We start from the raw sequence: 25,620 nt of genomic DNA, 5'->3' as shown, positions 1-25,620 counted from the left end.
TAAACAACACCCAGAAAGGTAGATAAGCAACAAAGGCCAAAGCAAGACACAAACTAGATTATTAGTTCTGAAAACAAAGCTCTGGGATAGAGTTCAGGTTTCCTTTTCACTATCTTATACTTTTTGCATTGTAAAGAAAAAGTCAAACTAAATAAAAATGATAACATAGTCACCAAAATAACCTGCTATTTCAGTCTCTGGCCCAGTGCTCCTCACATGAGATAGCTAACAGGGCTACAAACAGGCTTGCAAATACACCTAGCAGTTTCCAAGTGCAGTGTTAATACTGCTTTCTACTCAAGGTTGTCACTTCTTTCTTTGTTTTAACATTTCTTCCAGGAAACACAAATATAAATACCATGACCCACTATAGCAACAAAAGAAGAGATTCCCAAAGAGTATTTATTTAGAGAAAACGCAGGACAATGAAGAGAATCCAAGTGAATGGGAAAAATAAGCAAAAAGCAATATAGAGAACATTTGGGTATAAGTAAAATAGACAATTTAGTTTAATTTTAATACAGTGAACAAAAAATAACGTATCTTGAAAAAAAGTAGAGTACCTAATAAATGGAAAGTACTTAGAATAATGACTAGCACACAGACGTGTTTGCTATAAGCATCATTATTAGATTATAAAAATGAGAATTTAATTACTCATTCAATGTTGACTATTATATCCCAGCACCTAACATAGCAGATAACCAAATATTTATGGCATTAAAAAAATTGTTGAATGAAACTATAATTTTACAAAACTGAAATCCATTCATTGTTCCATATAAGATGTATTTCATTGCTTTGGATTATCTGTAATTCTACAAAAATCATTTTTCATTTTATATCACAGAATGTAAATGGTCTTTTTAATCGGTCCCATATCACATCATTTAGTTAGGTATAACTTTAACCTCCTAAAACAACGTGTCCTTTGCATGATATATAATATTAAAGACTTTTAGTATTGCAGTATTAGTTTTTTCATGCTTTAACTTAAGCATGAAATTGCTCATGGAAACATACACTGGCTTATCAACCTACCCCTACGGATTTGTAATTAGTCAGAAAAGCTAAAAATATCAAAAAATGTATTACGTATACTGCAACCAAAGATAAAACCAAGGTGACAAATGGAATTACATACTTCCTTACCAATTACAAAGCGTTTTGGTTTTGAAGCTGTTTTTAGGTAGAGTGTCTTAAATTTAGATCAGGTTTAACACTGAAAATTCAAGGAAGAGAAGGCACATGTGAACAAGTGTAAGCACAGGGACAGAGCAGCAAGTCACAGTGCAGCAAACACTTCTTAAAATCAATTTTTTAAAACTTGCTTTCCACTGAATTCTTGGAACTTCCTCCTTGCACTCTTGTAAGTTCAGTAAGGCTTAAAACTAACTAGATCACATTCACAACCCCCCTCAGTAAGGTAAAAAGCCATGTTTTCTAAAAGAATGAAAAATCTTAACTACTCAGTCTACATAAATCTGTGCCTGACAACAGTATGGATATCATGAAGATATTATAATCAGTGTTTCCTAGAATATCTATCACTAGCTAAGTTCCTCACAACTCCCCATTTTTCTCTTATACCTATCAATTTCAATGAAGAAATCAATGTCTATGAATAAATACTCTAAGTGAATTAATTTTCTTGGCACTGGCCCTCTAGGGGCTTTGAAAAGCTTTCTCCAGGCCACCCACTTTCACCCTCGAGACACTTCTGGCTTCTTGATCCCCCGAAAACCACTTACATCCTTCCTCCTCCTGCCATCTCCCCCAAACCTGTAAGTGAACTTGACCGTCTTCAGTTTCTGCTTGTTCATCCCCTCCCAATTCACCTGACCATGTTTATCTCAAACTCTTGCCTCTTTTCGTCCCCTTGGCGTGTGGCTCCTCTCATCCGTGGTGACTCTGTATTCGTCAGAATCCACAGAGAGAACTCAGACTGATGGGCGTTTGGTCAAACAACTATCACTTTCGAATGTGCACTCAGTACCTACATTTACCTCTTCGAAACCAAATAAAGTCTCCCATCGCATCAATCATGTGCTCACACCCCTCCCTCTCAACCACTCCCACCTTGGCTTTTTCTCTTCCTACCCGATTCCCAACTTGAAGCTCTACCTTTGCTCCCTACTCGGGCCGACACAACTTCGGGCCATTTACTCCTCTCCTGAATTTCCCCGCACACCGCCCCGCGCCGCCCCGCTTTCCCGCCCGCCCGCCCGCCGCGGCTACCCGCCGCCCAGGCCTCAGGGCCCCTCCCGCCCCCTCCGTCTTCCCCGAGACCTCGGGCGACAATTGGTGCGCCGGACCCCGGGACGGTCACCTTCTTCCTCCGCCATCGTCTCCGCGGAGGCCGGGGCGCCCCTCCGGCTCCCGCGCGGCCCGGAGTCTCCAGCCCTCCGCGTCGCCGAAGCCCTCGGCCGCCCCAGGCCCGCTCCCGGCCGCCGCGCCCCCACTTCCTGACCCGCCCCCCTCCGGTGTCGCCGCCAACCGCGTCCCCCCGGGCGGCCGGGGAACCAGAGTGCCGGGAGCGGGGGGCGGCCGGAGCGTTTCGCCGGCGCGCCAGGGCCTGCGCGGGCAGGGAGGCGGTCCGACGCGGGTGGCTCCGCCCACGACTGGTGCTGGGAGCCCGCTCCCCCCGCCCAATACCCGCCCTCCACCCCCAGGAAGGGGAGCCCGGGGGTCCCGCTGCAGTAGTCTGTGCCCCCGCCCGTTCTCACCAAAAAGGTGGGAGCCCGAGCTTGCTTTCCGGGACTTCGATGATTCTACTCCGGGAGTCAGAGACTATCCAGATCCAGCCCCGCATCCCCGCCCCATTTTGCCGAGAGAAAACTGAGGTCCAGCGAGTGTGTTAAGTCACAAAGCTAGTCAGAGCCAGAACTGGAACCCACGGCTCCTGCATCCCCAGGGTGATTTCAGGGCGCGGCCGCTCTGGGTTTGCGCGTTGGTGTAGTAGGCCACTTGACCATTACAAGAAAGAAGCCTGTATTTTTAGTGTGTTTCACCACCCAAAGTGGTTAAACAGATGCATTTACATTTCATGATATTTCTTCAAAAACAGTAACACTAGGGTCAATGCGCGAGGACGAGGGTGCATTTAGATATTTCACAGCGATGGAACATAGTTTTAACTTGTTATACTGTTTGTCTTCACTTTTATTATATCCGGCATTAAACGTACCAGGGCCTCCCTCCTCCACTCCTGAACAGTACCAGGAAGTAAATTTAGGAACTGACAAAATGCCCATTTTAGAATGAGAGGGAAAAAAGAAAACAAGAATTTACTGAAGTCATGGGGTAATTATGGAAGTCCCATTCTTAGCAGGTAGCAAGACTCTCCTAATAGTATCTTTATCAAGTTAGGATATTTGAGGAGAAGCTATCAATTTTCAGTGCTGTGCAAAAACAGTTCCAGGAACTCTTCTTATGCCTTTGGTTGCCTGTGAATATATTTTGCCTGACAAACGACACTGGACGAGGAGTTAGAAACACGGTGGAATGTATCAGTTGCCCAGAAAAGACCTGGGTCAAGCTTTTTTGCACGGCAAAGGAAACCATAAGCAAAGCAAAATGACAACCTACAGAATGGGAGAAAATATTGGCAAATGATGCAACTGACAAAGACTTAATTTCCATAATATATAAACAGCTCATACAACTTAATAACAAAAAAAGCCCCAAACAACCCTATCCAAAAATGGGCAGAAGACCTAAATAAATAATTCGCCAATGAAGACATACAAATGGCCAATAGGCCCATGAAAAAATGCTCAAAAATCACTAATTATCAGAGAAATGCAAATGAAAACTATGAGGTATCACCTTATACCAGTCGGAATGGCCATTATCCAAAAGTCCATGAATGATAAATGCTGGAGAGGCTGTGGAGAAAAGGGAACCCTCCTGCACTGCTGGCGGGAATGTAGTTTGGTGCAGCCATTATGGAAAATGGTATGAAGATTCCTCAAAAAACTAAAAATAGATTTACCATATGATCCAGAAATCCCACTTTTGGGTATATATCTAGAGGGAACTCTAATTCAAAAAGACAGATGCACACCAATGTTTACAGCAGCACTATATACAATAGCCAAGACATGGAAACAACCTAAATGTCCATCGACAGATAACTGGATAAAGAAGTTGTGTTATATTTATACTATGGAATACTACTCAGCAATAAAAAAGAATAAAATAATGCCATTTGCAGCAACATGGATGGACCTAGAGATCATCATTCTAAGTGAAGTAAGCCAGAAAGAGAAAGAAATATACCATATGATATCACTCATATGTGGAATCTTAAAAAAAAAAAAGGAAAAAAAGGATACTACGAACTCATCTGCAAAACAGAAACAAACTTGCAGACATAGTAAAAATCTTATGGTTACCAGGAAAAGGGGGGTGGGAAGGGATAAATCTGGGAGTTTGAGATTTGCAAATGTTAGCTACTATATATAAAAGTAGATTTTTTAAAAATTTCTTCTGTATAACAATATCAATGTAGTAACCTTTCAACCTTGTATTGAACCTACAAGTTCAATATCTTGTAGTAACCTTTAACGAAAAAGAATATGAAAACAAATATATGTATGAATATGCATGACTGGGACATTGTGCTCTATACCAGAATTGATCCATTGTAACTGACTGTATTTCAATTAAAAAAAAAGAAAAGAAAGACCTGGGTCAAAGCAGACAGAGAATAGAACGTGTGGTCATTAAAAAACTACAGGAGCCCGTGGACATGGGCAGCAGATTTCAGTGTCCTACTTTTCAGATTGATAAGCGGGCAGAACTCCACCTCATGGGAGAATATCCTAAATACTTTAAATTTTCGGTCTTTTGTTTACACTCTACTCTCATAGAATGATACGATTTTCTGCCACCTCTAGAAGCTTGTTGACCCCTTTGGAAGGCAGTAGGTATTTTTAGGGATTGATGTGAAATACTCTTTGTTTTAAGAAGTTAAGTCTTTAAGAAAATGTAGATTAAGTGGCTATTGTAGTAAACTGGGTTAAGAAATAAAAGCTTGGAATAAGGCGGTGTAAATAAAGATGTTCAAAGAGAATGGACTCAAAAGATGCTGGGGGTAAAATCTACAGGGCCTAATGACAAATTAGATGTGATAAATGATGAGTTGAAAATGATTCCTGAGGTTTCTATTTTAAAATTAATCATGTGCTTTCCATGTGCCAAGTACAATTTGCTGCCAGGATATGAGAAGAATATAAAACAAAAGCCCCTGAAGACTTACCTACTTAAAACCAAAAAAATACAGGCAAAGCCTGTTTCAAAAACATTCTTCTGTCAAATGCTTCATCTTATAATTAGTAACAGAATACCTAGTGTGAAGTCTTTGCATTAGCTCAGCTTTTCTTTTATTTAAGTTACAGAATTCTGTTTCATCTCTATTATATAATAAAATCTTAATTATCTTAATTTTAATGATTAACATATTTAAATTATTCTCAGCACCATTTCCTTTGTGAAGTCTGAACCAAATATGATCAAGTTGTCTTTGAAAACACGTAATACCCTTACCGCCATTATATTCTGGCTTGTATATTGGTTGTGTTTTGTCCTATTCTTTCAATTCCTTGAAACATGTTGCAGACAAATATTTTGGGAACTGACTTAAGAGCTGTTGACAGTAAATAGTATTAGCCATAGGTGTGGCTTAGAAGACCAACATGATAAGTTATATATTTTGCACCATCCATGAGAACTATCCTTTGATTTGAAGCTCTTCTTGTCTGCATTTGTTTCTAGTTCTAATTCTGACTGTAGATGAAAATTTTTTTCCTATGCCTTTTCTGTAAAAAAGGGGACAAGGGACTGTGTTGTCAGTCTCTCCTACAGTTGTTTCTCAAGCAGGCCTCTCTTGTTCCTTGTTGTTTGAAGCTATGCCTCAGTGCCTTCTGAATACATTTGCTCCATTATCACTCATAAGGATCTGCTGTCTTTCTTCCCCACTGGCCACTGACTGGGAGAACTACAATCATACAAAGCAACAGAGTCAAACTGGGATCTATATAATCCTCCCCAGTGGGACATATTAAACAATGTGTCTTCTATTTAAATATTTTTGAATTGATCATATTAAGCATCTTAGGACATTTTCTAAAGTATGTTTTTTCCTACAGTTAAAAATCTTCCAGGAAGAGTTTTTTTTGGTTTTGATTTTTTTTTTTTTAACCAAATTAGTCATATGAAATAATGCTCATAAATAAAGCAAAGCATTATTGGTACTAAGCGGCCTGTGATCAAGATTTTCCCAGGCAAAGCTTCTACTTCAGTAGACAAAGGTTGCCGACTTTGGAACAAGATTCCTTCCTCTCTTCTTTCAGAAGCGTAGCTAGTGGACACAGGATGGACCAGGCATATCTAGACCTGTTGTGCTGAGGATTAATCACACTTCCAAATTATAGGTGTATTAAAACCAGAAGGATACAGTGATTGTGGGGGGATGAAAAATTTCCCACCAAAATTATGACATCACCATAACAATTTATGTGTAACAGGGTAATTGCCATGATATTTTTCTTTAAAAAAATATGGTTAAAAATAAAACCTGTTCATCAATTTTCACATAACTTAAATACAGATAAATTTTTAAAATCCTGTACCACTTTTGTTGAGAATAAGACCCTGAAAAGCCAGTAGTAATCTGAGTCCCGACATGGCAGAAGCTCCCAGAATCATATTTAGGTAAATTTCACACCGAACTCTCTCTTTGGATGTGTATTTCAATATAAAATTTGACTCTCAGAGTTTGTACTTCAATGTAAAAAGCAAACCATTAATAACTAGATGAATACTAACATTTAAGCATTTTAAAAAATAGTTCTAAAAAACCCCACAATTTTTGCTTTTGAGCAACATTTAAATTTATAAACATCCTTAAAAGAAAACTGTGTAGACTGCATTCGTTTTCATCTGCAGGAGTGAAGCTAAATTAGTTCATTCAACAAATATTTCTTATATGTATCCCAAGCAGTCCAGTCACTAAGGATACAGTGGGAAAGAAGGTACAGTTTACCTTGATGAAAGTTATGACATGGGGAGCTGACTACACGGAGATCTTACAGCATCTCGTGACTTGGGAAAGGCCTTCCTCAAAAGGAAGATTTCTTCTGCATAGTAGGTAATAAAGTGAGGAATAAAGAAAAAAAAATGTGTTTCAGGCAGAGGAAACAAAGACTAAAAGTGCATCACTCTTGCAGAGACCCGGAAGAAGTACAACAAAGTATAGGTGAGGGAAGAGCACTTTGGAAATGCTCGAGAGGTGGGCAGGAGTCAGCTCAAGCAATACCATGCAGTCGTCCAGGTGTGGGGTTTGCCCTCTAGCAAATAGAAACCTTTAATTAAAAGATTTTAAGAACGTGTGATCATTTTGTTGTGTTCTTATCACACACACACAAATAAAAGAGGGGGGGAGGAAATTTTTTGGAGGTGATGGATGTTTGTGGCATTGATTGTGGTGATGTTTTTGCTGGTGTATACTTATCTCCAAACTCACCAAGTTGTATACATTAAATAAGTCCAACTTTTTATATCTTAATAACAGCTTAATAAGTGTTTTTAAAAAAGGTAATCAGATCTCTGTTTTTTATTGAAGTATAGTTAGTTTACAATGTTGTGTCAAAGATCAGTGTTTTTAATTTAAAAGATTGTTCTTTTAAAAAAAGCCTTCTGGCAATAGAGGAAAGCAGAATTTGATGCAAGGAGTCCAATACTGAGGCAAAAACAAGCAAGAGATACTGGTGACCAGGATGGTGAGGAGAGGATGCTAAGAATTACTTTCTTAACTTTAACATCTGGTAGTGCTCGTTCTTTTTTGGGAGGGGAGGTGAAAGGTGATTCAGTTTGTTTGTTTGTTTGTTTGTTTCGATGGAGGTACCGGGGATTGAACCCAGGACCATACGCCTGCTAGGCTTGTGCTTTACCATTGAGCTATACCCCGCACCCCCGCATATGTTCTGTTTTAACATGTTGAATTTGAGATGCCTGGGGAGACATCCAAATGGAAATGTCCATTGCATTTTTGGGTACAGAAGTCTGTAACTCTGAGGAGAAGTGTGGAAGTAAACAAGTGAGTTTGCCCAGAGAATAGAGAAGGTGGCTGAGGAAAAAACCCTGAGGAACACCATCAGGTAAGGAAGGATGACTCACACAAAAAAAGGCTGAGAGCCCTTCCGAACAAGTTGAGAATTCTCATTGAGTTTTTTAAAAATATGTTTCTAGTGTTTAGCTCTACTATCATATAGGTTTCAGTTATAAAACACTGGCTTAAATTTAAGGGTGTAATCAGCAGCTTTGTTCCCCACTGATAAAAATTCACTTTTTTTTTTTCTTTTCCAGTGATTAATTTGACATGGCTTTCATTGGGAAAGCGGGGTGGGGGTGGGGGGGGCAGGAATGGTGACAAAAAGAAGACCAATAGACAAAAAAGGGTAAATTAAACATATAATGGTTTTCTTAAAGAAAGAGAAAGAGAGAATGTTATTTTCAACAAAAGGAAAAAAAGCATTGAAAGCCCCAGAATCAAGCCATAGCCAAAACCATATTCTAACTTAAGTAGGCTTTCTTTTTTTTCCTCTTTTTTCCTTTCTTCTTCTTTTTTTCCCTTCTTTTTTAAAAATAAAGTCTCTCCCCAAACCATTATCACTTCTAGTCCTCCCCAGACTGGGATCCATCTTCAGACCCTTCGTCCCCAGACGTCTTGCCCGTGTTCTCTCCTCTGGAGCGCTTTCTGGTTCCTCGTCTTCTTCTTTGGGAGGAGTCTTTTCCTTTGATGCCTTTGGAGCTGTGGGGTGACCCACCTTCCCTTTGCCTTTCACGGGACTTGGCATCACTGTGGCCTTTTGCCTGGGTTTGGGCATTTTCTTTTCTTTTCTCTTAGGTTTGGACTTCTTAACCATCTTTTTGTTTTTCTTTTTTGAACTGCCACAGTCACTGTCATCATCGTCTTCCATTGGGAAATCCTCAACACTGCCAGAACTCTCCTGGAATGGTGCCTCATCCTCGTCTCCTTGTTCTTCACTGCCCACATCTTTCATGAGCATCTCTCTGTTGAAAGGCTGCTTTACAGGCTGCCTGCTGTTGCTGGAGCACATTTTTATGATCTTTTTCATCTTCACTGTCCTTTTGTACCTTGGTGTGTTCCTCTTTGGGTTGATCCTGTAACCTTCACTTTTAGAACAGCAACAATATGTAGCTACTGAATAATTCAGCTGCTGAATGAATGGCATGCTGGCAACCAAGTCAACAGGCAGACCAAGGGAACACTGTGGGGCCCTGCTCTGTGACTGTAACAATGAACTACAGTTGTGCAATGCTACGAAGACAGCCAGAGCAGGTAAGTTGCATCTGAGATCGCCAATCACATCAGCCCGTCTCCAGATCTTACTTTAGCTTCTAGACCCTCTCCTTAACTTTCTGTGCAAGCATAATGGGTATTACTTAACCTTCACTTCAATTTCCTGGTCTCTAAAAATAATAATGATGGAACCTACCGTAACAGGTTGTTGTAAAGATTTATTTAACCAATGTATGCTTTTTATTGTTGAGTGTACATATTCTTGGTGGGATTTTTTTTGTTATTGCTGTTGTAGCTTATAGTACACTCATCCAAGGTAATGATTACCAGCTTGAGTTTGGACCCTAAATATCTCTCCACCTTCCACATAAAGGAATTGAGGGGAAGTACATTGAATATGGACATTTGCCCTTTACTTTAGTCTAAGCTAGGGGCAAGTCAAGTAGTTTGTTTCAGAACCTTTTATTCCTAGGCCCATATCGTGGGATCTTGGCCTTCAAGATCTCACGTAACACAAAAGGAGGCTGCAAAAATGTAGAAAAACAATTTTCTCCCCACAGCATCCGCTCAGTGCTCTCTTACTCCCACATTTCATCCTGGTGACCTTCCAGTCCTCAAAGATTACATCACCTCCTGTCTAGTCTGTGTCTCACATTAGCACATGGACTAGGGAATGGATTACCAAGCACAGCCCTAGAGATTCAACCTTGAACAGAAGACATCCAGAAACCAAATTATTTTTACCAGTGCAGTTCTATTGATCCTTCTCCTCTTCTCATTAAGAGCACTTCCTGCAGTGGTCCAGTTTTAAACTTGACGTATAGAATTTGCTTCAAAATAATACAACAGTTGGGAAAGTGGAAAGGAATATAATCCATAGGATTATATGTAATCCTATATATAATGTTATATAATTGATTATATAATCGATCTATAGGAAATGTTGGCCTTGAGTTCATAATTGTTGAAGCTGGATGGAGACACGGTGTCCATTATTCTATCTACTTTTGTGTATGTGAAAAATCCCCTCCCCCAAATTGCTGGGGGAAGCAGAGAGAAGAGAAATTGTGTAATTAAGTATAAACCTAAGAGATGGACCTTGAAGGACTTTTATATACTCAGGTCCTCTTTATTCTCCCTCTCTTCCCTCCCCATCTACCTTACTCCACCCTGTACCCTCCTGACTGCCTGTTTCCTTTCTGTCATGGAGAGCAGCTACAAGAGGTACTACTTCATGGAGGTAAATAGGAAAACCCCTTGGCCCAGGCAACCTGTTTTTCTTGAAGGCAAGCAGTAGCCTGGGCAACATGAAATGCCTGCCAAAGACATCAAAACCCAGAGGAACAAGGGGCAGAAGCTCAGCTTGCCTCCATCCTCACGGATGGCAGAGCGCCAATGCTGAAGCACAAAATTAAAAGCAATTGCATCATCTTTATAAATGACATTGGCAAAGGCTGGGACTGAAAAACTGTCCCAGGTGAACTAGACTTCATTTGGTGAACAGAGGCATTTATGTAGAAGTGCACTTGACATTGAGGGAAATACAGGTTTACCTCCTGCCTTTGGTGGAAGTCAGGCAAGACTTAACCTGGGTTCTAAAGAATGGATAGAATTTGGATTAGAGGAAATAATGAAGAACTCAGTATTAGCAAAGAGAGTAATTGGAAGAAGTGTGTGGAATTCAGAGACACTAAAGTTCTAGCTCGTATTATGTGACTTTTAAAAAATGTTTTATGTGGCTTGAATAGGTTTTCAACTTGTCAAGCAAATAGAGCCCTTGTCATAAGATGCAAGGACCAAATATTAATACCTCTCTATGACCACCATAACGGTTAATTTCAAAACCAAAGTCTCAATGATTTATGCTCTAGGGGTGGTTGTTTGGGCTGTCACTGGAGTATATTAATCATTGATAGCTTTTACAAACACTTCTGGTAACCTAGGAAAAGACCTTACACCTCAGGGAAAGCTGGCTTGCCCACCATCCCCTCCACCATGACACCATTACCACTCCTTTAATAACAAAACAGAATGCAAACATTGAGATTAAACAGGTAAGTTTTATTATCAAATGTAACAATTCTACAAAAACTCAGTAGTACTGTAGTAAGTATTACCGCCTATCTGAAAGTCTCTCAGAACTTCGGGCAGACAGCATCTTAAGGCAGCAAGTATAAAGAACTATTTTTCTGATCTTAAGTGCCAGTTATCACCAATTTTCACACAAAATGGTTTGTTTCTTTTTCTTTCTTTCTTTTTTTCTTTCTTACTGCAGTGAAAGGGCCATTGCTGGTCAGTGAAGAGGGAATGTTTGGCTCTCCATTCAAGGTGTTGATCAAAGTAATGCAAAGTAAATAAAAATAGCAGCCACATAAATCGGCATGGCGTCGCATCCAAGCTAAGGACAATGTGAGTAACTTAAACATGTGAGCTCAGTTAATCAAATCCTGTCTTCCTCTCTGGAGTTACACGAGGCAGCAGTACTATCTAGCTAGTGTCTAATATTGCACTTTTGTAGCATAAACACAGCTAAACACATAGTGCTAAACACTGACAGCGTCCATACCTGCTCTAACCACATCAGTGTTTACCTCTCAGTCTAGCATGCTGACTATAATCCTATGCTTTTAAAAGTCTTAATTATTTGACAGTTAAGGCATTAGAGAAAAAGGTTTAAGGCTATCTTAATATATACAAGCATTCACTTCAGTTAGTATATTGCTTTCTAGAATATACTGTTCAAATATTCTCACTTTTGCAGTATTAAAAACTATAGAGTTTCTCATTAAAGTCCAAACCATCAATAATGGGAAAAAGTACAGTATAAAATAATACATATGAAGCCACAATATTCAGTTACAATTCAAACTAGAAATTACTAACTACATGTAGCTGCTTTATTTTTGGTTTCGCATTTTGGCCCCTCGTTCATTCTTATTTACAACTGGTACCTGCTGAGAAAAAAGTCCTACTTTTGAACCATGTATGTTTTGTGGTGGGTGTTCCATTTCTCCTCATTTATTCCCAGGTGTTTGAAAAATAGTTTTCGTTGGTTTAATTGTAAGATATCATGATGGCCAAGAGACTGGGAAAATATTGGTTTTATTTCTTTTTGTTAAGCTTGTGGTTTAAGTATTTCGACCTTATTCTTGAGTTACTTAGGAAGAGGGCGTGGCTGTGCAGAAGACAGGGAGATGGAGAGAAAGGAGTGGGAACCCACCACATGAAGATTCCATAACAGAGTTCTTGATGGAGCTGATTGACACTAGTGGAGTTATTTTTTCCCCCAAGACTTAAAATTTTAGGACACACCTATGATGCCACATTAGCTGGAAGTAATGGAGACATCTGATTTCAAATTCACATTTTAAATGCTGACTCGCAATCAGACGGGAGCCAGGCATGCTGCTTGCTCTAAGGATTTGGCTTCACTGGCTCAAATTTTTCACTCCACCAAAAGATAGGGTGCAGGTCCAATGTCCAATCATGTTTGCTGAAAATACTGCAGCCTGAGTGTAGACAAACTTCCCCTGAAGTTGCTAGAAGTTGTCTTATGTCTGATGGTTTCAGGATCACCATGCATCTTTCAAACACTGAAAAAAAAATGAACAAAAGGAAATATTACAATCTCTAAATGTTACAATTCTTAGTAGCTATAGAAAAAGAGATTCTGAATTCCAAACGGTCTTTAAAAAAACCTTAAGGTAGTCCAAATTTTTATTTTACAGACATAATCGGCATTTGCACAGCAAATCCTCAGGGAGTAGAGTGCTGGCAAGTGAAATGTATGTGATACTGGCATTTCCACAACACCCTGCCCTTTATGCTATCATGCATGGGGTAACGTTTTCACCTCCCCATTTGACCCAATATATTTGTGAAGAGATTATTTCATTCATTCCTTATTCTGGGTCCCCAAGTTACCACAGCATTTTACTGATAACTAGAGGTTCCATACCACTCTAAAAATAAACCATTAAGGCAAATTTTTAAAATTAAATTCTAGTATAAGAAATTGCAAAAAAAATTTTGTATCAATGAAAAGCACTGAGGAATGACCCTGTAGCAAAATGAGCTCTACACGTCAGTGACTAGCTGATAAAAGCAATCTTTATGTGGACTATTTCATTCTCACAACCACCTTATTAGATGACCATGATATTCCCATTTTACAATGGGGAAACTGAGGCACAGAGCAATCAAGCCAATAATTGGCAGATCCAGAATTTGAGTGCAAATTGGTTCCACTGTAGTACTTCACTTACACACCACACGAAGTCTTTAGAATGAAAATGAACTTGGCATGTGCCTACTCCCACATGTAAATGAGAAACAGAAATGAAGGTAGAAATAGAAATAGCTCTTCAGGGTCCAGTCCTGTTCATATGGCCCATTTGTAATTGTGGTCAAGATTAGATTTACTTTTAAAAGCAGATTCTAAAATTTGTACAGTTTTAGAATCAGGTACTTAAAAACAAACAAACAAAACCCCCCCAAAATACCCCAGAAATGTTTATTTATTAGAATTCATTTTTAAAATAGTTTACAAAGTGACCATAATTTAGCACTTAGCTTAAAACGCTATGAAAGCTTTTCCTTGGATACCAAGTACAGACAAGAAAATCTCTATCAATGAGCCAACAACACTATTGCCCGATGTCTATTTTGTTCTTTTGGCAACAGCACCGGAATTTTCCTTAAATAACTGCCCCTCACCCAATCTCAAGGTCGTAAAGACGCCAACTTCACCACTGAGCCCAACAAGCAACCCAGATAGAGCCAGCTAGAGCCTCACATGGCTTGGCCACAGTGGTTTCAGAGATGGACTTAAAGTGAGGCCAGTGAAAGTGAATTCCTGCTTGCTTCTGGACTTGCAATGGAAACGTGGTAAAAGCTGGAGTTGCTGGGGGTACCTCATGGAGACAGCTGGGCCCAGAGTGAGCTTTTGGATCCAGGCAAGTCAGTCACCCTGTATGTTATCAGTTCTGCTGAATTCCGCCTTCCTCATACCCAGCCCATATTGTTAGTATTCCAGTAGGAAACCATTGTAGATGCTGAAAATTATACCCTCACATTTTGCGAAAATGTGGAAAAGTCCAGAAGAAATTAAGTTTAACCTTTTCAGAGCTGCCTTTTAATGCCAGTGGTATCCAATGGAACTTTAGTGTTAAGCAGTGAAACTGCAGCCTCCCAGCTGCCAGCAAAAAAAGAAAATCGCACAGAGATAAGGAGAAAACATTTCTGATTCCCGTTTAGCTGGAAAAAAACAAAGACTGTTATGCAAAGACAGAATTGAAGGTACAACTGCAAAAGTCCATCAGTCTGTCTTTCCTTTCTAGTAAGACCTGTGTTAAAACTTACAATGTTGTATTTTGCATTAAACTGTCACTAAAAGCACTACATATAAAGAAGACTTTAAAGATACCTGGATTTCCGCTACTGGTGTTGTATCCTGTGGAAGGAAACTAAACCCTTTAAAAGAGCCTGCAGTTCTGATGAGTTGTAATATTTTATTTGCTCATAGTAATTCTGACATCTCTTTTCTGAAAAGTATAAGTCATATGTGAGATTTCTTTGTTAGGATTAAATATATTAACGATAAAATAAAACCCTTAAGTCAGATTCTTTCATCAAAGAAAGTTTGTTTGGTAGCCTGTTTGTCATTTAATTCATGTATTATCATTTATTTCATTGTTCTTGCCATTATAATGCTAGTGGGAAGAGGAAGAGAGGGAAGTCTTGTCTAATTTTGAAAGCTTTTTTTTTTTTTAAATTCAAAAGATACCTTGAATTGTTTTGGCCAGAAACTAAAATATTAGTCACAATATTGATCCAAAAAAGGAAATTATTTTTCAATACACAAAGTAATCCAAACTATACGTGTAAGAGGCCAAGTATAAAACATACTCTTCAAATGAGAGCTACATGGAGGATTTTTTTGGTTTGTTTTCACACATAAAACTTAACTGTTGTGACAAGGCCAGGCTTGATACATTACAAGAGCCTCCTAAAATACCTAGTATACAGGCAAGAGTTTTCACAAAAAAAGCAAAGGAAACTATAAATCCTTCATCTTGGGCTTCCCAGCTTCCAGAACTGTGAGAAAGTAATGTTTGTTGTTTATAAGCTCCCCAAGTCTGGAATTTTGTTACGGCAGCCTGAATGGACTAAGCCATTACCAAGTGATCAAAATTGCTATCCCCAGCAATGCCATGTGAGGCTAACGCCCTGGGGAGCACGTGTCATGAGAGCTCATGAAAACGGCACTTCACCTCTACTGTACACTTCCCTAATACTCATTACTGCAGGCTAATCACAAGAAAAACATCAAACAAATCCAAACTGAAGGACAGCCCACAAGAACAGTACACCTCAGAACCGTCAGGGTCAGGAAACAAGTGAAGAGTGCGAAACTGACACAGACCAGAGGACACTAAGGAGACAGGCCAACCACATGTGAAATCCCAGACCGGATCCCGGGATAGAAAAAGGACATTAACAGAAATACTGTGGAAATCTGATATTATCGGAATAAGAAAATGCAAACGTCTGGACTTTAAACAAAGCAGCTGATTTGTTATCCTATCATGATCCCAAATATATGAACGTAAGATAGAATTAGAAGTTTTGAGTAACGGTCATAATCAATTTAGGACATTTCTAATGTGATATCAAAAGTTTCCACTACTAGTCATTCTTATTCAATGTACTCATTTCGCCATATAGACAGTATGCTTGTCAAATTCATAGACAGCATTAAGGGGTTGAATAAAGAACATTTAGAAAGACAAAGTATGGACCAAAGAGAATACCAACTGGATAGAATAACATGCTCTCATCACTGTGACCCAGACTAGAAACATCCCCCGACACTGCCTCGCCTGGGCATGACGCTCTGATAGCATCAAGACATCCTGAGATCTCGCCAAAAATGGCAGAGAATCATCACTTCCAACCTAGAAATGGGGTTTCTACAACTTCAGAATGAGAGGCTAAGACTCCATCATTTCTCAAAGACAACTGTATCGGCAACCTCTTTTCCAATTTAGAATCCATATGGTTGAGACCACATGGTCCTCGGTCATGAAAATGGTTACAAAATTTGAAAATGACATGCCAGCAAACTGATTTCATCAAACTCAATAATAAACAATGAAGAAGTAAGCCACACCAATTCCTGACCTTTCTAACTTTCTAACTCCTTCTCTTGAGTGACTCACACAGAATGCCAGTGTCCTTTAAGGAAAGGTTCTCGATTAATGGTGGGGGCGGGGGGAGTTGGCAATTTTCAAAAACCATTAGGATCCTGTTCCTCTAGATTTAGTTTTAGAAGAGGAGAAAGACAAAATAAAAAATTTTTAAAAAGCAGAAAACACAAAACAAAAAACAACCAACCAATCAAACAAAAAGAAGAGGAGAAAGACAGGCAACAAAACCTCATAGTCATTTTGGAAAGAAGCATATTTTTAAAAGTATACCCAGATAAACCTTAAAAACATTATGCTAAGTGAAATAAGCCAGTCATGAAAGGACAAATATTGTGTTATTCCATTTATGAGGCACCCAGAAGAGTCAAATGCATAGAAACAGAGAAGAGAATAATGGTTGCAGGAGGCCGGGGGAAGAGGGAAATGGGGACTGTGTGATGTGTACAGAGTTTCAGTTTGAGAACATGAGAAAACTCTGGAGTTAAATGGCAGTGGAGGTCGCATAACACTGTGGATGTACTTAATGCTACCGAACTGTACATTTAAAAGTGATTCAAATGGTATTATGTATATTTTTAATCACAATTTTAAAAAAAAAAAAGAAACTAGGGAAAAAAAGTGTAACCCACTCAATAGAATTATCATATGACTCAGTGATTCTCCTCCTAAATATATACCCAAAAGAATAAAAAATACTCAAATATTTGCACATCATTGTTCATATCAGCACATTTACAATACCTAGAAGGTGGAAATAGCCCACACGCCCATCAACAGATAAATGAAAAAAACCAAAGTATGGAATAGCTGTACAATGAAGTATTATTCAGTCAGAAAGAGGAATGACCTTCTGATACAAGCTACAACATGGATGAGCCTCAAAAATGTGTGAAATGAAGCAGATTTGGTGGCTGGTTCTACGGGCAGGGAAATCGGGAGCGACTGCCTAACAGGTATGGGTTTTCCTTTGGAGTGATAAAGATGTTTTGGAACTAGATGGAGATGGTGACTGCACAATACTGCGAATACACTAAATATCATTTAATTGTTTAATGCTTTAAAATGATTAATTTTATGTTGTGCGATTTTTAAAATCTCAATTAAAAAGAAAGAAGAAAAAAAGAAAGGCATACCCAACCTGTATTCCACGTGATATTGTAACTAAATTTCCAAATGGAAGAGTTTTCCCTTATCCCCAAATAGCATGCCACTGTTATCCATAAATGCTGCTCAGATACTGTCTACTTAGATGACAGCCTAATTCCAGTCTCCATTCCTTCACATAAAGGGATGAGGGCAGCTCTCTCCTGACTTCTAAAAAACACGGTGAGATTCTTGACCTCTATTTGTTTGGCCCTTTGTAATTTAACTTTCACACCACAGAGCCTTACCTTCTTTTCTGAGGATGGTCTAACTGCTGGGGCCCTTAAATACAAACCCATTCTTTGGATAGAGTCCTGGCCTGGTCATTTGTGTGAACAAGTCCATCCTCGGTTGCATACTAAAATGCAAGTTAAAACAAACAGGATCAAAAGATGGACAAACTGTCACTACAGATGGTTAGTATTTCAACTGAATACATCTACCAATGGAATTATAGAGCATTTAGACTGGAGGAAACAAATTAGCACTGATACAAGCCATATATGTAACTGCTAATCCCAAGTCACCAGTTCTTAGTTAACCTGTCTGTATATCATAAAAACCCCTTCTAGGAGGGAAGTTAGATTATACACGTGGGTAGAAGAACATCGTACCACAACTCCATCAAACGCTTCAGATCTTGCTAACTGCTGTTTCCAGGACATCACAGGGGTGACTGGGTATCAAATATTTGAGCACCAACTATTTTCAAGGTACTGTGCAGTAAACCCAGTATCTCCAAACAACTGTGAGCTTTAAATAGTGTTAGATGTATTTGTATTATCAACTGAATTCTCTCAGTAGCGCAGCAAGTGCAAAGCAGCGAGAGGCTCAAAGAGATAATGATTAAAGTCAGTCCTTTGAGAAAAAACAAAAACTAGCACTGCTGAGAATGCAAAGCCTTTGACAGTAAAGGTTAATGCAAAGAGCAAATGAAAACGAAAAAGGAATTGTATAAGGATACCTGAGAGTCCATTGCAGAGTAACAGGCCTGTCAACTAAAATACACAGATTTATTTTCATGACCAGAATGACAGCCTCATCACTAAAGTTTTTTAATAGTAGTTTTCCTTCATAAACTCAATCCTCATTCTATTAATCTCATTTATCAAAATGGGCCTAACTTAGGGGCTTTTACTTTATAAGAATGTGGATTTGAGAGCAGAACCTGTGTCCTGCATTTTTCTTTAGCATCAGAATTCTTCCCTTTTTGTAAATCCATGCCTTTTCCAGCTTTAGAGCCTCCACAACTCCAAATGAAGTACGGAAAAATTAAGTTGGAGTAGTTTTATGGAAGGAATTTTGCTGAGGATAAGGGAAACATACATTCAAAAATTGTATTTAAAAATAATATATTTATAAAGAACGACATAGGCCACTGTTACACTTATATATATGTGTGTGTGTGCGTGTATATGTTAAAAGACAGAATCAGAAACCATTAAGAGATTTCATTCCCTCAGCCAGTTATTACCAAGGATTTGCTTATTACACAAGCAAATTATACAATTATGTAAAACGAATCATAAATAACCAGAAATCAAATAAGAGCCTCCCGTTAAATCAGCAACAGCAATAAATACACCACAGGTAAAGACAGACACAGATTATGCTTAAGAGAACAGTTTTTTTTAAAGTCGTCCACTGATTTTTGTCTTGTGACAAAGCCATATCTAAAAAGAATCCAGAATCTCATAGCTAGTGGCTATTATGAAAATAACTGAGAACAGGCAAAATAAATAAGAAGGCAAGGAATCTTAAAGATGGCAGAAAATAATAGCTTTTAGGCAAAAGTGATATGAAATTAGGTTAGATACAAAAGATTTTGAATGCATGCACTGTAATTACTTCAAAGCTGAAGGAAGAATAATCTGATATACTGAATTAGGTAACTGCAGTTCCTATGTAACCCGAACTCATTGATCCAACTCATAAATTTCAAGCACTTGAGAAATGAAGGCCAATGCCTTGAGATGAAATAATTTTGCACAATCATCGCACAGTCTGGTATAATCTTCACACAATTAGAAGATTATACCAGATCTGCTCCAACCTTAAAAGATTCCCTAGAGGTGACTAGAAGATAAAACAACTTGAATCTGTTTATCTCAATTTTGAAGCATGTCAATCTTTTAGCCATAAAACTAGAAATACCCCCAAATGCCAGCCGTGGTACTCTTCAAAATAAGAGCACCTGTGTTTACTCTCATAACCAATTTTGTGTACGACCACTTAATTCTACTCAGTGTGAATGGAATAAAAGTGAATTAATCAAGACAAAAAAGCAATTAATTCAAACGACACTAAAACCTGAAACTTTGCTTGTACTTTCTAAAACTGGAAAACCATGGGGGAAATACAAAACTCAAATGCATTCTCCATGAGATTCAGCAAATTTCTCAATAGTCTTCAGTAAAAAAAGTCTCTACTCTTTTTATAATCTAGTGAATCAGATGTGAAGTCTGGAAAGTAACTTTTTTACCCCTGCAAGGGTTTCCAACAGACAGCATAATTGTTTAGGGAAGAAGCAAAGTATCTACTGATCTCTGAGAAATATCTTCTGGAACGAATGTGCTAAGCTAGGGAGTAACAAAAGATAACTTTTGTCCACTGTCATTCAGTTTTTCACTATGAGACCTTTTTTTTGACATTTTTGTCAAAAATAACCTTTGTATGTTAAAAGCCCATTGTGGTAACTTGGTAGGATTTGGGGCATCTCCACTGACATCATTTTAGCTGAGCTCCACAATCCTTCATGACTCATGGCTAAGAAGCTTGTAAACCTGTTCTAATAGTGAAACAGCACCTGCAGGCACAGCCCTTAGAGTGCTGTGCTGTAAATGCTCAAGGGCTCTTTTAGGATTTGATGATTATCCCCCTTCCCCCTCAGTGCTTCTCAACTCTAATGACTCAAGCAAAGCTCAGCTCCAAGAGGAAGGACTTTTTTTTGTTACTAGTGCAATAAAAAGGCTGCAAGGTACTGATTTTTAGATGTTGTTAGGAAAGGAGTTTGGGTTCTAGGCAATTACGCGATTTGAGGAAGGAAAGGTATCTGCTCAGGTGAGTTGTCAATCAGATTTTGCTCGCTGTTGAAGGGCTTTCGCCAAGAAACAGCTCATTCTTTAGCTGAGTCAAAAAGCAACTGAGGGACACAGGCAGTGACAGAGAAACTGACAAGGGTAAATATCAGTTTCATGAGAACTGACTGACAGCAGATCATAAAAGACTCATTCAATATCCTACAGCTCATTTTAATGAATTAACCGTCTAAAGATTCACTGAGTCTCCCTTGTTTTCTCCAGATTTGGCAGAGGCACCTTTGATTACTTTTTAAATACCCAAACTCCATGTTTAAGTACTTTTTCTGTTAGTCAAGAACTTGAGGAGAATTCCTTCTTAGCCAATCCTATTCTAGAAGGAAAGACCCAGATACTGTGTGCTCAGAGATCTTTCCCAAAGCAGCCTAATTAAAAAAGGGAAAAAACAAAAAACAAACAAAAAAACCCCAACAGATTATGTTGAAGTAATTATAATGGTATAGAAAAGCCCTAATCCTGCTGCAGGGTTGAGTTTGAAGTCAGCACTCACATGACTAGTCATTCTGACTTTGACTCTGGTTCCCCATAAGCAAATCTGTTAGCACTTGTACATACACGAGCCTCAGAGAATTTGCTTCTTTCCTGGCTGCAATCTTTGGCAAGTCAACTTGAGTGATAAGGGCACTGAGTACTTTTCTTCTTCAAGGTACTGACCTGGTAACCTTGGAAGAAGTTAAGAATTTCCTTAACTCCAGTATTGTAGGCCAGGCCCTGCATTCTGACCACCGTGCCAGGCTGTGGAGGGACACCGCTAAGATTAGCAGCTGTAGGGAAGTAGCCAAGACTATTGGGCGAACCTGGGGGGCTAAAGGGAGAGAAAGCACAGTGAACCAAGAGAAACAGACATTGTCTAAAATTTACTCTAAAAACATTAGCTACTTAAGGAAACACTTTCTCAAGGTGACCTTCCTTAGAATTCTTAGAGTTCTCTCTCCCAAGACAGGTAAGCACACCATAGCTATTCTGACCCACATTTCCACAAAAGCCACAAGTTGAAGGGTTAATGCAGAGAGAGTGCAGGGCTCCCCCAAAGGTCCAGTTCTGTCTGAGGTTCTTAGAGGGAGAGGAAGGAGAGAGGGAAGCCGTTCCAGTTGCTCAACCGCAAAGCACCACTGCCAAAGCCCAGCTCATTGATGATTAACTGGCTAGTTATTGGGAATGCTAAGGCATGAAGAGGCATGAACACAAAGGAAGAATAGAAACCATAGCCACAGAGACCAAACAGCACACAAAATGATTGCTCCAAAGAATAGGCTGTTCCGCCCCTATATGCAAGCAAATGTACAACAAAATAAGTAAATACAGCACAATGAGACAGCAAAGTATTATAGCACCCATGAGGTATTTCTTCCAACCAGACTGGAAAAAAGTGTGTGTTGATAGGGGGTTGGTAAACTGGAAAGGATGCATGACAAATTAAACCAATCACCATTAACGTGAGGGGTAATTGATGCATGGGTCCTTGTGGTGTACCTGCAGCAATTACCTCCAAGGAACACAAGTCACATGAATATCTAGTAATTCTTTAGGTGGTAACTCACATGATAACTGTATTATGACATCAGTTTCACTGTGCCCCTTTCCTAGTCTGTTCCCCACCACCATTAGTTGCTAGACACCATAATTAAAAATATATACGTATAGAGAGATTTTTTAAGAAGTCCTTAGCTTAAAGAGTAATAAAAAAAACCATAGCTTTAGATTCTTAACCCTTATAAATCATTCTAAGTAGGTAATTATCCCATTTCAAAGACAAATGCACATAATGGAAGGAACTAAAAACCTCTGATTATCTACCATACATAATCCTAACTGATGGCTTAGCAGAAACGATACCACGTGATACAGCCAGTTCCAGCCTCTTTTTTTCTTTTCTTTTTTTTGGTGGGAGGCAGGTAATTAGGTTTTTTTGATTTTTAGAGGAGGGACTGGGGATTGAACCCAGGACCTCATGCATGCTAAGCATGCGCTGTACCCCTTGAGCTATACCCTCCCCTCCCCAGCCTCCTTTTATTATTAGCACGGTAACCTGGAGAAAGTCACTTAATTTCTCTGATCTCCAATTTCATCATTTGCTAAATGGGGATGTTAACGCTTCCGAGTTTCACAGAATTGTTCTTCAGCTTCAATATTTAACAGATCAAATTACTCCATAAACTGTCAAATGAGTGATTTGTTGTCCTATTATTGTTCTCACTCTTGCTGTTTCCATAACCATCCCTTTGTTCACCATTTTTAAAATGTTGGAGCCTGAAAATATTACTTGATCTCAAGCTGCCCATAACTTGTTAAGTCTCTAAAACAGTGATTCTCAGCTTGTCTGCATGTAAGAGTCACTTGGAGAGATTTTCACAACCCTCTCCAAGGGGAGTCTGTTTAGAGACTTACAGTCAATAGATGTGCAGCTGTGAGAGCAAAGACAGTGGGGATGCTGAACTTCAGACCTGGGCAGGACTTGAGTCATCATTCAGCCACACACCCTCATTTTTACAGAGGTGGAAAAGGAAACAAAGAGTTAAATAACTTTCCCAAAGGTCACACAATCCGTTCGCTCTTCACAAAACCAGAAGAACTACCACCCAGATTCCTCAACTTCTAGTTCAGTGCTTCCTCCCCTATGCAAGCACCGTTCCATTCACTCAAAGACTGTATGTGCTCACGTCAAATGCCTGACAGGTGCGAACCCTAATACTCAAAGACCATCGAGACCTCCGTGCCTTTTGCTGGGTTGCTCAGACTTTCCATACTGGGTATAAAAGTCAGATCACTTCCACAATATACAGCTCACTTCCATGACTCTGACCTGGCATATTCTAATCCTTTGGCTAAAGATTGCTTATAAATTAAATCAGGTGTGTAGTACCTTCAAAACACAACCAAGATAAAAGTTATCCAACTAGAAATTTAAGGTTGTAAATGACAATCATGTTCAACGTCTGTAAAGTAGCACCTAATCCAGTGAAGCCTAAACACAACCTGGAGCCACATCCCTATTTTTCGCATGACCCGAGGTACACACGACATATTAAGGAAAAGTAAATCATCTGTGCATCTATCTGACAGGGCATGAGAATAAGAATTTTCTCTCAATCTAAATTCCAAGGTCTTTCAGATTACTGAAATAAGAATCAGCAAAAATAAGCAATTTATGGAATAAAAATGACAGTATACAGGTAAGATGAACTTATATGTAGAAAATCAAATAGAGTTTACTGAAATACTAGAATTAATAAACCAGTTCAGTTAGATGACAAGATACAGGATCAATGTACAAAATAAATCAAATGCACTTCTATACTCTACAATAAATAATCCAAAAATGAAATTAGGAAAGCAATTCCAACCACAATAGCAACAGTAAGAGTAAAATGTTGGGGAAAAAATTTTGCCAAAGGAAGAACAAGTCTTGTACACTGAAAACTACAAAACATTGTTGAAAAATAAAAGATTATCTAAGTAAGTGGAAAGACAGCCCATGTTCACAAACAGAAGACTTAATACTGTTAAAATGGCAACACTCTAAGTTGTAGATTCGATCCAACAGCTATCAAATTCCAACCAGCATTTTTTTGCAGAAATCAACAACACTGAACCTAAAACATATATGCAAAAGGACCCAAAACAGCCAAACTTTCTTGAAAAAGAAAGAACAAAGTAGGAGACCTTAAAATTGCATAAGTTCAAAACTGACTACAAAACTGCAGTAATCAAGATGCTGTGGTGTTCCAGAAGGGTGGGCACTGATCAACGGAATGGAATTGAGAGGCCAGAAATAAACATTTATCATCAACTAATTTTTGACAAGGGTTCCAAGGCCATTTGATGAAGAAAGAACAGTCTTTTCAATAAACAGCACTAAAACAATGGAATATCCCTGTGCAAAAGGATGAATTTAGACTTCTGTCTAACCCTAAATAAAAAACTAGCTCAAATTGGATAACATACCTAAATCCAAGAGGTAACACCGCAAAACTCTTACAAGAAATGTGTAGTAATACACTTTCATGACCTTGGATTATACATGACAACAAGTCTAAGTGAGAAAAGAAAAGATGAGGTGGGCTACATCAGAAAGTAAAACCTTTTTTGTGCTCTGAAAGAAGCCATCAAGAAAGTGAAAAGACAACCCACAGGCTGGGAGAATACATTTATAAATCATACAAGATCTCCTACCTAGAATGTATAAAGAAATTTTACAACTAAAAAAACAGTAAGAAAAATAACCCAATGAAAAAAATGTGCAAAGGATTTGAATAAACACTTCTCCAAAGCAAATATACGAATGGCTAATAAGCACATATAAAGTTGCTCAAAATCAATAGCCATTAAGGAAATGCAAACCAAAACTATAATGAGAGAGCAAATCCACACCTATGAAAATAGTTTAAAAGAGCTGAATAGGGTGTAAAGAAATTGGAACACTAAAACATTGCCTGCGGGAATGTGAAGCGGTAAAGCCCCTTGGGAATACTGTTCGGCTGTTTCTGAAAAGCTGAACACAAAGTTACCATATGACCCAACAGTTCCGCTCCTAGGTACATACCTAACCAAAGAAACTTGAAAATCTAGGTCCACACAAAAGCTTGAATGGAGATGTGCACCAGTAGCATTATCAATAGTCAAAAAGTATAAACTGATGATAAACTAAATGTGGTACATTCCTTCCATGAAATATTGTTTAGCCATAAAAAGAATGTAGTAGTGATCTGTACTACAACATGAATGAAACTTATGAACCTGCCAAACAGAAGCCAGTGACAGAGACCATGTATAGTATGATTACATTTATATGAAATATCCGAACAAGCAAATCCATGGCAACAAAATAGACTGGTAGTTGTTT

At 38.8% G+C, this 25,620-nt stretch overlaps 2 protein-coding genes and 1 pseudogene across 9 annotated transcripts in view; all 3 read right to left on the bottom strand.

The window, feature by feature from the left end:
• The window catches only part of DPY19L4 (dpy-19 like 4), a 47,741-nt gene extending 45,249 nt beyond the window's left edge, over positions 1–2,492 (bottom strand). Inside the window, exon 1 of one of the 3 annotated variants that reach the window (XM_074353127.1) lies at positions 2,330–2,492. In XM_074353127.1, coding sequence (XP_074209228.1) covers positions 2,330–2,345 — 16 coding nt within the window. In that variant the 5' untranslated portion in view covers positions 2,346–2,492. The remainder of the gene's footprint in view (positions 1–2,329) is intronic. The other 2 variants (XM_074353128.1, XM_074353126.1) reach the window with 2 other exon arrangements.
• Positions 2,493–8,679: 6,187 nt separating this feature from the next.
• On the bottom strand, positions 8,680–11,155 carry LOC105079630 (nuclear ubiquitous casein and cyclin-dependent kinase substrate 1 pseudogene; annotated as a pseudogene).
• Positions 11,156–11,368: 213 nt separating this feature from the next.
• ESRP1 (epithelial splicing regulatory protein 1) overlaps positions 11,369–25,620 on the bottom strand; it is a 48,979-nt gene continuing 34,727 nt past the window's right edge. For 2 of the 6 annotated variants that reach the window (XM_074353250.1, XM_074353249.1), the window contains exons 14-16: positions 21,432–21,582; positions 17,928–18,037; positions 11,369–12,921 (exon numbers count right to left, since the gene is read on the bottom strand). In XM_074353250.1, the coding sequence (XP_074209351.1) occupies positions 17,963–18,037; positions 21,432–21,582 (226 nt within the window). In that variant the 3' untranslated portion in view covers positions 11,369–12,921; positions 17,928–17,962. The remainder of the gene's footprint in view (positions 12,922–17,927; positions 18,038–21,431; positions 21,583–25,620) is intronic. The other 4 variants (XM_074353252.1, XM_074353251.1, XM_074353253.1 and 1 more) reach the window with 3 other exon arrangements.

This window comes from Camelus bactrianus, chromosome 25 (assembly GCF_048773025.1).
Source record: "Camelus bactrianus isolate YW-2024 breed Bactrian camel chromosome 25, ASM4877302v1, whole genome shotgun sequence".
In the NCBI taxonomy this organism is placed as follows: domain Eukaryota; kingdom Metazoa; phylum Chordata; class Mammalia; order Artiodactyla; family Camelidae; genus Camelus; species Camelus bactrianus.
This window is presented reverse-complemented; position numbering and strand designations above follow the sequence as displayed.